This window comes from Lithobates pipiens, unplaced genomic scaffold (genome assembly GCF_037356315.1).
Source record: "Lithobates pipiens isolate NorthernLeopardFrog02 unplaced genomic scaffold, aLitPip1_a1.2 Scaffold_30, whole genome shotgun sequence".
Classification (NCBI taxonomy): Eukaryota; Metazoa; Chordata; class Amphibia; order Anura; family Ranidae; genus Lithobates; species Lithobates pipiens.
In genome coordinates this window covers 40152940-40168399 of record NW_027507791.1, presented here as the reverse complement: position 1 = coordinate 40168399, position 15460 = coordinate 40152940, and the positions used below count along the sequence as shown (strand labels likewise).

The 15460-nt window shown below is 39.4% G+C and overlaps 2 protein-coding genes across 2 annotated transcripts in view; both read right to left on the bottom strand.

The window, feature by feature from the left end:
- LOC143942669 (cell adhesion molecule CEACAM5-like) overlaps window positions 1-7100 on the bottom strand; it is a 66372-nt gene extending 59272 nt beyond the window's left edge. The window contains exon 1 of the mRNA XM_077464048.1: window positions 6984-7100. Coding sequence (XP_077320174.1) covers window positions 6984-7035 — 52 coding nt within the window. The 5' untranslated portion in view covers window positions 7036-7100. The remainder of the gene's footprint in view (window positions 1-6983) is intronic.
- The window catches only part of LOC143942676 (uncharacterized), a 153693-nt gene that overhangs the window by 80689 nt on the left and 57544 nt on the right, over window positions 1-15460 (bottom strand). The window lies entirely within an intron of this gene.

Sequence of the window (15460 nt, the reverse complement as noted above, 5' to 3'; positions counted from 1 at the left end):
TTCTGGCAGACTTTTCGACCGAACGGACTTGGCCACACACCATCACACCAAACTCCGACGGAGTCGAACGTGATGACGTACGACTGGATTCGACGTAGGAAGTTCATAGACAGTAGCCAATAGCTGCCCTAGCGTCGGTTTTAGTCCGTCGGAGTAGCACACACACGAGCGAATTTTTCGAAGGGGACCGGGTCCGGCGGAGTTCCGTCGGGAAAATTTGAAGCATGCTTCATTTCTAAAGTCCGTCAGACTTTAGCGAAGCTAAAGTCCGTTGCAGCCCACACACGATCGAATAGTCTGACGGACTCAGTCCGTCGGAGTTTGGATGTCGAAAAGTCCGCTCGTGTGTACGGGGCATTATAGTGACACATATCCTTCTAAGTGCTAGACTGTCCATTATGAGACACTGGAAGGATATCAACCCACCCTGACCCAGATATTAGAAACAACTAATGTCCATGCTACCTATGAACTGATGTGTGCATCTACACAAGGTAATTACCAAAAAATGCACTCCAAAGGGAAACCATGGATAGAATGTTACAACAGAAACAATCAGGAAAATGTCAAGCACTAATTTGTTGTCCACCAAACCCTTCAGCCTAGAGACTGTGTATAATGACAACTCTCCTAAATCTCTTCCTACTTTCCCCCTTCCCACCCTCTTTACTCACTCCCCATCTCTCTCCTTCTTTCTTTCTTTTCTACTCCCAACCTTCAGTTTAATCGAGTTGATAGTATGACTATGTTCTCAAGTTGTACTCCGTTTTGAATATTTATAAGCGAAACATGATGATTGAATACAATGCAACTGCATTGAAAATTTTAAATCCGATACGATAAGCTTCAGCATTATAAGTACGAAATAATATTGATGTATCACAGCGTTTTATGTTACAAATGTTTGTTAGCCCTTGTACACACGGTCGGAAATTCCGTCAGAAAATGTCCGATCGCACCGTGTTGTCGGATAATCCGACTGTGTGTGGGCTCCATCGGACTTTTTCCGTCGGAATGTCCGACCAACAAAGTTTGAGAGCTGAATATAAAATTTTTCCGACAACATGATCCTTTGATCATGTTTGCAGAGAATTCCATTTGGACAAAGTGCCACGCGTGCTCAGATCAAATCACGAGACCAAAGCTATTGGCTACTAGCCTGAACATAGTCCCTTCTTAACGAACGTCATCACGTTCTGAACTATAGGATTTTCCGACAACTTTATCCGACGTGTGTATGCACCAGTGTGTATGCACCAGTTTTGGACAAAATCCGTCAGAAAAAATCTGACGGATTTTGTGGTCGGAATTCCCGACCGTGTGTACAAGGGCTTAGAGTTTGATGTAAGCTGTAAACCTCAATCTTCAATAAAAAACTATTGGAATTAAAAAAAAAGTCTATCTATCTATCTATCTATCTATCTATCTATCTATCTATCTATCTATCTATCTATCTATCTATCTATCTATCTATCTATCTATCTATCTATCTATCTATCTATCGATCGATCTTATATATATATATATATATATATATATTTATTAAATTGGAGATGCAATCTCAGTTTAAGTTGAATTCCTTCACTTCACATCCAGGCCAATTCTGACATTTCTCTCCTACATGTAAAATTCATAATTTTTTTGCTAGAAAATTACATAGAACCCCCAAACATTATATATGTTTTTTTTAGCAAAGACCCTAGAGAATACAATGGCAGTTGTTGCAACTTTTTATCTTGCACGGTATTTGCGCAGCAATTTTTCAAACACGTTTTTTTCCGAAAAAAAAAACGTTTTATGCTTACAAAAAAAAAACAGTAAAGTTAGCCCAATTTTTTTGCATAATGTGATAGATGAAGATATGTCAAGTAAATAGATACCCATCATGTCACGCTTCAAAATTGCATACGTTCGTGGAATGGCGCCAAACTTTGGTATTTAAAAATCCCCATAGGTGACGCTTTAAAATTTTTTACTGGTTACATGTTTTTCATTGCAGAGGAGGTCTAGGGCTAGAATTATTGCTCTCGCTCTAACGTTCGCGGCGATACCTCACATGTGTGGTTTGCATACCGTTTTCATATGTGGGCGGTACTTACGTATGCGTTCGCTTCTGCGTACGAGCTCACAGGGACAGGGGCGCTTTAATTTTTTTTTTTTATTGTTAATTTTACTTTTATTTTTTTAGTTTGACACTTAAAAAAAAAAAAAAAAAACTTGATTACTTTTATTCCTATTACAAGGAATGTAAACATCCCTTGTAATAGGAATATGGGACGATCGGACCTATTTACAGTGAGATATGGGGGGTCAATAAGACCTCGCATCTCTCCTCTAGGCTGGAAAGCCTAAAATAAAAAAAAATAAAAAACGATCACGGCTTCCCAGCCAAATCGGCGCCGTTATTTTGAATGCAGAGGCCGGGCGTGACGTCATAACATTGCACCCGGCCTCCGAACGATCATAGACACTCCGGGGACGATCTGGTCCACCGGAAATCTCTATGGTATCATCTGGGGGCCGGCGGATCCTGTGCCCGACTCACCGATGGAAGCGGTGAGTCGGTAGAAGCACTGGAGGGCGGCGGGAGGGGGGGGGGGCGTCCCCTCCCGCCGCCCATAAGAACGATCAAGTGGCGGAAAACAGCCGCTATGATCATTCTTATGGTGCAGGGAATCGCCGTCTGAAAATGCCGATATCTCAAGTGACTGCACAGTTTCGGACAGCACATGTCCTTCATCAAGCTGCATATAGTAAATAGTTTTTTTTTTATATAACTGGTTTCAAATGTGCAGAGTTCTCATCTAGGCAGTCAGGGGTGTTGCTGGGTCTACAAAACATCTGGGGCTAGAGCCCATAGCAGCGTAGTAAAGAAAGTCATACACTTGGGCTGGCATACACATATACAGTAATATTTATGTGTGTGTGTGTTTATATATCCCCAGAGAGCCCCCCACTTACATCCGGGTCCCCAGAGACCCCCTCCTTACATCAGGGTCCCCAAAGAGCCTCCCCCTTGCATCAGGGTCCCCAAAGATCTTCCCCCTTGCATCAGGGTTCCCAGAGAGCCCCCCACTTTCATACGGGTCCCCAGAGAGCATCTTCTTACATCAGGGTCCCCAAAGAGCCTCCCTCTTGCATCAGGGTTCCCAGAGAGCCCTCCTTACATCAGGGTCCCCAAAGAGCCTCCCCCTTGCATCAGGGTCCCCAAAGAGCCTCCCCCTTGCATCAGGGTCCCCAGAGAGCCCCCCACTTACATCTGGGTCCCCAGAGAGCACCTCCTTACATCAGGGTCCCCAAAGAGCCTCCCCCTTGCATTAGGGTCCCCAAAGAGCCTACCCCTTGCATCAGGGTTCCCAAAGAGCCCTCCTGACATCAGGGTCCCCAAAAAGTTAAAAAAAAATGTTGCTTCCTGTTTTCTGGTAGAAGCAAGGAAGTTCAAATAAGTCCGCAAGCTTTCTTGTGAATCACACTTTGGCTGGTAAACTAAAATTCAAGAAATGTACTCATGGTGTACGAGATAGTGGGGGAAAAAAATCTGCCTACATTCTCAGATACAGGGAAACTGAAATATAAAATCATGTCACCCACAAATAATATTAATAATGCCACGTACACACGACCGGACTTTTCGGCAGGCTAGGTTCGACGGTCTTCCCCACTGACTTTCGGTGGAGTTCCGATGGACTTTCCAAACAAACGGACTTGGCCACACACAAGCGGACTAAGTACCGTTCAAAAGTTCATTCAAAAGTCCGTTCGTTTTGAACGTGATGATGTAAGACGGGACTAAAAAAGGAAATTCAATGGCCAGTAGCCAATAGCTTCCATTGCGTCGTATTTGGCCTGTCGGACCAGCACACAGACGAACGGTTTTCCCGATAGGAATTGAGTCCGTCGGACAGATTTGAAACATGTTCTATTTCTAGGTCCGTTGGATTTTTAAGATGAAAAATTATCGGATTAGCCCACACACAATCGGATTGTCCGACGGAATCAGTCCGAACTAGAACCTAGTCTGCCGGAAAGTGTGTACGCGGCATTACATTTTCTTGGGTACAATAAGAAATCGGTAAAGCGATTGACAATTCTGTTCTTGTCCACCTTGGAGTTATAGGCGTTGCTACCCAAATTATTCAAATTTTTTTTTTGGGATGTTGAGATACAAAGGTAGCAAAACCTCTCTTAGCAAGTTGTCAGTGGGGTGATTCCCCCTATTGGAAGATTCCTCCCTTATTCCAGTTCTAAGGAAAACACAGAGATTTGGATTTTTGTTTCTCACTTACTGTCCTGGTGACAATGGAGAGGGTGAGGCTTCCCCACAGGGATAAAAACAGCAATAAAAACTTGACCAAAAAAAATATATATATACAAATATAATAAATATATATATTTTTTTACATTTATGTTTATATATATATATTTATTTATTTATGTTTATATATATATATATATATATATATATATATATATATATATATATATATATATATATATATATATATATATATATATATATATATATATATATATATATATATATATATACATACATATATATACATATATAATAAAAATAAATAAAACAATAAAATAAATAAATAAAATAAAAATAAAAAAGAATTAAAAAAAGATTTTAAGTTTCAAAACCTTCCCCATTTTTTTTTTCCTCAATAAAGGTTTTTTTTAAATGTTTTATAAATGTAAAAATACAATGAGGTTAACATTCTACATTTATATTCAAATATATATATACATATATATATATATATATATATATATATATATATATATATATATATATATATATATATATATATATATATATATATATATATATATATATATATATATAATACTAATAATACTAACACTAATACTAATAATACTAATAATATATATATATATATATATATATATATATATATATATATATATATATATATCAATTTATTATAAAACATGAAGTATGTGAGGTGATGGAACACACAAAATACCCTGGTGGCTAGCTAGGAGGAGAGAAACTACATAGTTTTGAAGATACATACAATTACAATAGAGATACAGTGCCTTGCAAAAGTATTCACCCCCCTTGGCTTTTTACCGATTTTGTTACATTACTGCCTTTAATTCAATGTTTTTTTTTTGTTTTGTTTTTTATCTGAATTATATGTGGTGGATCAGAACACAATAGTCTAAGTTGGTGAAGTAAAATTAGAAAAATATATACATAAAACAGTTTTTCAGAAATAAAAAAACTGATAATTGGCATGTGCGTATGTATTCACCCCCTTTGTTATGAAGCCCATAAAAAGCTCTGGTGCAACCAATTACCTTCAGCAGTCACATAATTAGTGAAATGATGTCTACCTGTGTGCAATCTAAGTGTCACATGATCTGTCATTACATAGGCACACCTTTTTGAAAGGCCCCAGAGGTGGCAACACCTAAGCAAGAGGCACCACTAACCAAACACTGCCATGAAGACCAAGGAACTCTCCAAACAAGTAAAGGACAATGTTGTTATGAAGTACAAGTCAGGGTTAGGTTATAAAAAAAATATCCAAATCTTTGATGATCCCTCGGAGTACCATCACATCTATCATAACCAAATGGAAAGAACATGGCACAACAGCAAACCTGCCAAGAGACGGCCGCACACCAAAACTCACGGAACGGGCAAGGAGGGCATTAATCAGAGAGGCAGCACAGAGACCTAAGGTAACCCTGGAGGAGCTACAGAGTTCCACAGCAGAGACTGGAGTATCTGTACATAGGAAGACAATAAGCTGTACGCTCCATAGAGTTGGGATTTATGGCAGAGTGGGCAGAAGAAAACCATTACTTTCAGCAAAAAATACAAAATGGCGCGTTTTGAGTTTGTGAAAAGGCATGTGGGAGACTCCCAAAATGTATGGAGGAAGGTGCTCTGATCTGATGAGACTAAAATTTAACGTTTTGGCCATCAAAGAAAACGCTATGTCTGGTACAAACCCAACACATCACATCACCCAAAGAACACCATCCCCACTGTGAAACATGGTGGTGGCAGTATCATGCTGTGGGGATGTTTTTCAGCAGTCGGAACTGGGAAACTGGTCAGAGTTGAGGGAAAGATGGATGGTGCTAAATACAGGGATATTCTTGAGCAAAACCTGTACCGCTCTGTGTGTGTTGTGAGGCTAGGACGGAGGTTCACCTTCCAGCAGGACAATGACCCCAAACACACTGCTAAAGCAACACTTGAGTGGTTTAAGGGGAAACATGTAAATGTGTTGGAATGGCCTAGTCAAAGCCCAGATATCAATCTAATAAAAAATCTGTGGTCAGACTTAAAGATTGCTGTTCACAAGCGCAAACCATCCAACTTGAAGGAGTTGGAGCAGTTTTGCAAGGATGAAGAATGGGCAAAAATCCCAGTGATAAGATGTGGCAAGACTCATAGAGACTCATCCAAAAGCGACTTGGAGCTGTGATAGCCGCAAAAGGCGGCCCTACAAAAGTATTGGCTTTAGGGGGGTGAATAGTTATGCACATTTACTTTTTCTGTTATTTTGTCCTATTTGTTGTTTGCTTGACAATAGAAAAAAAAAACATCTTGAAAGCTGTGGGCGTGTTCTGTAAATTAAATGATGCAAATCCTCAAACAATCCATATTAATTCCAGGTTTGCGAGGCAACAAAACACGAAAAATGCCAAGGGGGGGGGGGGGGAGTGAATAACGTAACTTTGTTGCCATTTTCAATAAGTGTTTTATATATATATATATATATATATATATATATTTTTTTTTTTTTTATATTATATATTTATATTATATATATATATATATATATATATATATATATATATATATATATATATATATATATATATATATATATATATATATATTATATATATATATATTTATTTATATTTATATTATATATATATTATATATTCTTTTTAAAGAATTTAATAAAAAAAAGAAGACAACTTACATCCCTGTGGATATATAACAAGGCACCAGCAGATGAAAATCCAGCCTCCCATCGTTTCTTGTGATGTTGTGACTGCCGGGGACAGCTGAGGTTTTCACACTTCCCCAAAGGATGGTGGACACACATATGCAAAAACTACAAAATGTACACACAATTTTAGCCCCTAGCCAACATCCTGTTTATTTTAAAGGCCCAGTCTTCACACCCACTCTTAAAGGAAACGTACTTTACTTGGACCCTACCATATTTGTATTTGCAACCAAAAAATAAATTCACTTCAATGTAGGCCGGCATTCGACATACATTCTTATTAAATGTCATTAAATAGTTAATTTACATTATTTAAATCGATATTAAAATAATTTGAAAATCTGCTGAGTAGAGTTAAAATTCAGATGGAATTTGTCATGGCCCACATTTTTTTTTATTTTTTATGGAGACTGGTTCGGACTTGCTTTGACTTTTGTTGAACTTCCCTTTAGTGGTACCTCCCTTTGGATGTTGGCCAATTAAAAAAAGAAATAAAAAATGGCTGAACTACGACTGATTACAATTTTTTTTCATAAGGTCACTCTTCCTTCTTACCGAAATCATTAAAAAAACTTCAGAAAAATCAATATATAAACATTTAACAATTGATGAGAAAAGCTTATTTAAAACTGAATAGACTTGGACCAGATTCTATGTATTTACAGTGCCTTGAAAAAGTATTCATACCCCTTGAAGGGTTCCACATTTTGTCATGTTACAGCCAAAAACGTACATGTATTTTATTGGAATTTTATGTGATCGTCCAACACAAAATGGCAACATAATTGTGAAGCGGAAGGAAAATGATAAATGATTTTCAAACTTTTCTTTACAAATAAATATGTGAAAAGTGTGGAAGGGGGGCATTTGTATGGAGCCCCTTTTATTCTGATACCCCTAACTAAAATCTAGTGGAACCAATTGCCTTCAGAAGTCACCTAATTAGTAAATAGAGTCCACCTCTGTGTAATTCAAACTCAATATAAAAAAAGCTTTTCTGTGAAGCCCTTAGAGGTTTGCTAGAGAACCTTAGTGAACAAAAAGAATCATGGAGGCCAAGGAAGACACCAGACAGGTCAGGAATAAAGTTGTGGAGAAGTGGGGAGGGGGGGGGGGAATTTAGAGAAGAAACAATGCTGGCACATATAGCATTAATCTTGAAGGAGGCAAAGGATCCCATGGCAGTTGAAAGCTATAGACCAATCTCCCTTTTGAATTCAGATATAAAATAGTTTTCAAAAATTATTGCGGAACGATTGAGGCCCTATGTGCCAGATTGGATACAGAAGGATCAGGTGGGTTTTATTCAAGGGAGAGAGGGGAGAGACAATGTTTTGAAAACCATTATGTTAATGCAGGAAGCAATCAGACAGGGAGCCCCCACTGTACTCGTGTCGATAGATGCTGAAAAAGCATTCGACAGGGTCAGTTGGGGGTTCCTTTTTGAAGCATTAAGACATTCAATGTCAATGGATGCGCAAATAGGATCTGTAGTCATTCGATCTCACCATCTGCTGCGATTGCTTCGCAGACTCATCCCTTTTATCCCAAAGAATGACAAAGCAGTGGTAGTTGGAACAATCATTAATTCACGACTGGACTACGCAAACTCGCTTTACATAGGATTACCACAATATCAACTTGCGCGATTACAACTGATCCAAAACACGGCGGCAAGGCTGATAACAGGAAAAAAACCCTGGGAATCCATTTCTCCTTCACTGAGGAGCTTACATTGGCTAACCGTAAAAAATCGGATCACGTTCAAGACCCTTTGCCTCACCCACAAATGCGTGCATAGAGAAGCTCTGCAATACCTAATGGAGAAAATAAATCATTACACACCAAACCGCAGTCTTCGATCAGCCAACAAAAACCTCCTCCTCGTGCCCAAAGCCCGGTATAAATCCAAGGGGGATCGGAGATTCGCTGTCCAAGGGCCTCGGCTATGGACTGCTCTACCAATCAACATCCGCCTGGAAGAAAATCACCTGGCTTTTAGGAAAAAACTCAAGACCTTCCTCTTTTAGCAGATGATCAAAGCTCGCCACAGCGCCTAGAGGCGATTCAGTTCGCATTGTGTGCTATATAAGTATTTCATTCATTCATTCATTCATTCATTATGGAATGGGAGAAAGAATGAGAGGATGGACAGAAGCTCTCTACGATCACCCCAAAGCCAGAATAAGAATTAATGGGTCCCTGTCTCGCCCCCTTGAGCTTTTCAATGGGACGAGACAGGGATGCCTACTTTCCCCGCTTTTGTTTATAATGGCATTAGAACCCCTCCTGGTAGCCATTAGGAAAAACCAAGACATCCAGGGAATAAAGGTGCTGGGTAAGGAGTATAAGACTGCAGCTTTTGCAGACGACCTCCTACTATACATGTCTAACCCGAGGATCTCTATCCCGGGAGTAATGAAGGAACTTTTAAAGTTTGGGAAGCTCTCGAATTTTAAAGTGAACATGGCAAAGTCTGAGATATTAAATCTAAATCTGTCGGTAATTGAACAGAACGCACTGCAGGTTAAGTTACCGTTCAGATGGTGCCCGAAAGAACTAGGGTATTTGGGAATAAAACTGACAGTAAAAATGGGAGGTCTGTTTGAGGCTAACTATATCCCTCTCCTGAACAAAATTAAGCAGCATCTTGGTAAGATCCAATATAGAGCTCTTTCATGGATGGGGAGAATAAACGTAACAAAGATGTTTATCTTACCGATATTTACGTATACATGCCAAATGGTCCCTATTTTATTACCCCAAGTGTACTTAAACAAACTTAAAACTATGATCAGAAGATTTATATGGAGGGGAAAATCAGCGAGGGTAGCGTTTAATACTTTGACTAGACGTAAAGAGAGAGGAGGCTTGGCACTACCCGATTTTAAAAAAGTATTATGAGGCTATTATGATATCACGAGTCACGGATTGGATTTACAATGAAAAAGGCAAGGACTGGGCGGAATTAAAAATTAACGTAAGCACAAAGAATGTAGGAGAATTAATATGGATACCAGCAAAATATAGAGAATTAGCGGTTAACACAAGTATATTGACGAAAAATGCACTGCGGGTTTGGGACACAATAAATAAGAGGTATGATTGGGTACATAATTCACCACTAATACCGCTTTTGGATAATATATTTTTCAGACCGGGACAAGAGGAATATATATATTTTAGTAGGTGGGCCAAGAAAGATAGTATCAGATTACACGAGGTTATGGTAGGTGATAGATTATGCACATATGAAGAAAATATTGGGAAATGGGGACATAAGCCACTAGATAAATGGAGACACTCACAACTATACTATTTCACCCAGTCCTTGCCACAGCCACTAAGGGTAAGGGATCAGTTTAGACCTCTAGAAAAATTATTAGCGAACCGGCAAAGCCTTGAAAAAAGGATAGCAAAAATATATAAAATTTTGATAGAAGCAGTGGAATATAAATACCCTGAGTATTTAGGGAAGTGGGAAAGAGAAATAGGCTTTTTAAGTAACATGAACAGAGAAATAAGATATTGAGACGTACTTACTCGGTAGCGATAGACTCACAAACAAGAGAGATGTCATACAAACTCTTGGCTAGGTGGTACATAACCCCACAGCAAGGCAATAAGATTAGTAAAGAGAACCCCTTAAAGTGGTTGTAAACCCTTACAAACCACTTTGACCTACAGGTAAGCCTAGATTAAGGCTTACCTGTAGGTCCAAGCAATATCTCCTAAACCTATATGGTTTAGGAGATATTTGCATGCGCTGTAGACAGTGGCGCGCATACGCACTGAGCGCGGCAGTTCCAAGAATGGTACAGTTTAGGGGGAAAACACTGCGCTACAATTTAGTATATATGGAAAGAGGCCTCAACAGCCAAAAAACAGCAGCCAACACCAAAAAACAAACAAAGTTCAACAAACAAAACAATAAAAACAGTGTAGCGCTTCACTAATAGATGTGGTCAGCATAAATTATATGGATAGAAGCAAAAATGATATAAATAAGAATGCCTAAAGAAAAGTCCAATAATAGCCACACGTTCCACTATATAGCCGGCCCAAGGGTGGTCGAACCGTCACAGAGGGGGGAAATTGGACTGGGCGGGTGTATTCATGCGAGTCTGCTTGACTGTAACATCAGAGAAGAATGGATAAAATACTTCTTACCGACTTAGTTGGACTCATACAGTCATATGACAGTTGAGTCTAGAAGGCTTTAGGTCACAGTTTGGGACCGAGGAGTACGAAGAGGAAGGTCTGTTGAGCTGATGGATGAGCTCCAAACGATTGTAAGCCCTGTGATGGATCCTTTCAAATGGAACGTCAAGGGTGTATGTAGTCAAGCTCAGACATAGCCCGTTGTACTGGTTCTCCAATCTCACCCAAATAGAGAGGGAGACGTTGTGGAGGTTTAAGCCAAGAAAACAGAAAAAAGAAAAAAAGAAAAAGGGCTCCACATGGTGCAGGTCAGATGGTATAAAAAAGGTTGATTTATTGAAGTCAAAAAATAATTAATGACTTAGTGATCACATAGACAGTCTAAAATAAAGATTAAAAGCAATGTAGGGTGCCAACAGCTCGCCCAACGCGTTTCGACATATGTGTCTTCTACAGGGGCATGTTGGGGCCCACCACATTGCTAACAAATATATAAGGAGTCAGAGAGGGGTTCCGCCTACCAAAGGGCGGGGAATCCTATCTCGGACAACCTCTTAAAGATACAATGAACATTTAATCAAATCAGAGAAAGCATCTTTAAACACAATAAATGGATGAGTATGAATAAGATATAAAAATGTCATTGATACAAGCTATCAAATTATTTTAGTGACACAAATATAAGGATAAGCCACCACATTCACAGATAGATATCCATAAGTTAATCATAATATTGAAGGTCTAATCTAACATAAAAATACAAGAAAATCTAGTACATAAAAAGCATCCCCAGAAATCGCATCCAGCACCGATGCAAATTGTTAAGTTAATATAGTGACAAAAATATATAAGTAAGCCACCATGTTCGCAAATAAATGTCTCTAAATCAATCATATTAGACATGGCCTCATCTAACATAAAATTACAAGGAAATCCAATGCACATAAATGGCATATAGAAATCGCATCAAATGCCACTATTAGAAGATCGGACATATACCATCTGTTTCGCATGGATTAAACTGCAACATCACATAAAATGACCTGTTTGCATTTGTGTAGTCTAATATTAAGAACTGTGAGGGTCTGTATGCTATCCGTGTTGTGTTGTTTGAATATCTCAGACTTATTTTACTAACCGTAAGTGGCCAGAAAAGTGTAGATCAGTAACCATAATAGTAGTCCTTATGTGATGATCTATTGTTTACAGTTCAAATCAAAAGGTCAGAAGGTGTGTAATAAAAGAGAAGGTACAGCCAATCACTACATACATATGTCACATGGCCATGGAGGGAGTGACGTGACGTGGCTCTCTGCGATTGGCAGTACGGAGCACGTACAGGAGAGGGAGTGTGCCATGATGCGCTGTCTCCCTCCTTCCCTTGTATTTCTATGTGGTAACCTAGAAGTACATTTGTCCTTGCTATTGGACAAGATGGTCCTTTTCCACTCCCACATCCACTCCCTCCATGGCCATGTGACATATGTATGTAGTGATTGGCTGTACCTTCTCTTTTATTACACACCTTCTGACCTTTTGATTTGAACTGTAAACAATAGATCATCACATAAGGACTACTATTATGGTTACTGATCTACACTTTTCTGGCCACTTACGGTTAGTAAAATAAGTCTGAGATATTCAAACAACACAACACGGATAGCATACAGACCCTCACAGTTCTTAATATTAGACTACACAAATGCAAACAGGTCATTTTATGTGATGTTGCAGTTTAATCCATGCGAAACAGATGGTATATGTCCGATCTTCTAATAGTGGCATTTGATGCGATTTCTATATGCCATTTATGTGCATTGGATTTCCTTGTAATTTTATGTTAGATGAGGCCATGTCTAATATGATTGATTTAGAGACATTTATTTGCGAACATGGTGGCTTACTTATATATTTTTGTCACTATATTAACTTAACAATTTGCATCGGTGCTGGATGCGATTTCTGGGGATGCTTTTTATGTACTAGATTTTCTTGTATTTTTATGTTAGATTAGACCTTCAATATTATGATTAACTTATGGATATCTATCTGTGAATGTGGTGGCTTATCCTTATATTTGTGTCACTAAAATAATTTGATAGCTTGTATCAATGACATTTTTATATCTTATTCATACTCATCCATTTATTGTGTTTAAAGATGCTTTCTCTGATTTGATTAAATGTTCATTGTATCTTTAAGAGGTTGTCCGAGATAGGATTCCCCGCCCTTTGGTAGGCGGAACCCCTCTCTGACTCCTTATATATTTGTTAGCAATGTGGTGGGCCCCAACATGCCCCTGTAGAAGACACATATGTCGAAACGCGTTGGGCGAGCTGTTGGCACCCTACATTGCTTTTAATCTTTATTTTAGACTGTCTATGTGATCACTAAGTCATTAATTATTTTTTGACTTCAATAAATCAACCTTTTTTATACCATCTGACCTGCACCATGTGGAGCCCTTTTTCTTTTTTTCTTTTTTCTGTTTTCTTGGCTTAAACCTCCACAACGTCTCCCTCTCTATTTGGGTGAGATTGGAGAACCAGTACAACGGGCTATGTCTGAGCTTGACTACATACACCCTTGACGTTCCATTTGAAAGGATCCATCACAGGGCTTACAATCGTTTGGAGCTCATCCATCAGCTCAACAGACCTTCCTCTTCGTACTCCTCGGTCCCAAACTGTGACCTAAAGCCTTCTAGACTCAACTGTCATATGACTGTATGAGTCCAACTAAGTCGGTAAGAAGTATTTTATCCATTCTTCTCTGATGTTACAGTCAAGCAGACTCGCATGAATACACCCGCCCAGTCCAATTTCCCCCCTCTGTGACGGTTCGACCACCCTTGGGCCGGCTATATAGTGGAACGTGTGGCTATTATTGGACTTTTCTTTAGGCATTCTTATTTATATCATTTTTGCTTCTATCCATATAATTTATGCTGACCACATCTATTAGTGAAGCGCTACACTGTTTTTATTGTTTTGTTTGTTGAACTTAGTTCCAAGAATGGAGCTGCCGCATTTGTCGACTCCCGTGCGCATGTGCGGGAGTGACGTCATCGCGGCTTCGCCGAATGACAGCGGCGGAGCTGCGAGACACCACCAGCAAGATGGATGCGGCGGACTACAGGGGACAGCGGCGACTTCGCTGGCTCCTGTGTCAGGTAAGTGACACATAATGGACTACTGTGCGATGCATAGTAGTCCATTATGCTTTACCTTTGCAGGGAAAAAAAGAGGAAGTAAACTCATCAGGGTTTTCTTCCTCTTTAAAGTGCTGGAGAGGATGCTCGGTGGTGGAATCTTTTGCACATCTGTGGTGGGAGTGCCCTAAAATACAATTATACTGGGGGAAAATAATAGAAGCAAGCTTCAACATAACAGGTGAAAGGATTAGGAGTGATCCATGGGTGTGCTTATTCCATAACACAGAAGAGGGAGAGAGAGAGTATGGACAGTCCCTGATCCCTTGCCTGTTGAACTCTGCTAAAGCTTTGATCCCGCGGAGATGGAAAACCCAGGATCCCCCCACAATGAAGGAATGGGTAGCAAGACTGGAAAAGATAAGAGATATTGAAGATACGATTTTCAAGTCAGAGCATTTAGAGGAGAGACACCAGAATAAGTGGAGGCAATGGCTGCAATTTCGAAAATCTGAAAATTACCTGAAGTTGCTTGAATGTTAGTGAGTCCCAATAATGGAAGGATCGAGTGAGAGAGGGATGGGAGGAGGGAGGGAGAGTGTGGGGAAAAAGAGGATATTTATTGGAGATTATGTTAAGTAGATGGAATTTTGTAAAGAAGAGAGAATGTCTGATAAATTTGAAAATAAAGAATTAAAAAAAAAAAGTTGTGGAGAAGTATAAAGCAGGGTTAGGTTCTAAAAATATATCTACGCTTTGATCATCTCACGGAGCTCTGTTCAATCCATCATCTGAAAATGGAAAGAGTATGGGCACAACTGCAAACCTACCAAGACATGGCCGTCCACCTAAACTGACCGGGCCGGGCAAGGAGAGCATTCATCAGAGGAGCAGCCAAGAGGTCCATGGTAACTCTGGAGGAGCTGCAGAGATCCACAGCTCAGGGGGGAGAATCTGTCCACAGGACAGCTATTAATCATGCTCCCTTTATGGAAGAGTGACAAGAAGAAAGCCATTGGTGAAAGAAAGTCATAAGAAGTCCTGTTTGCAGTTTGCGAGAAGCCATGTGGGGGAGGGGGCAGCAAACATGTGGAAGAAGGTGATCTGGTCAGATGAGACCAAAATTCAACTTTTT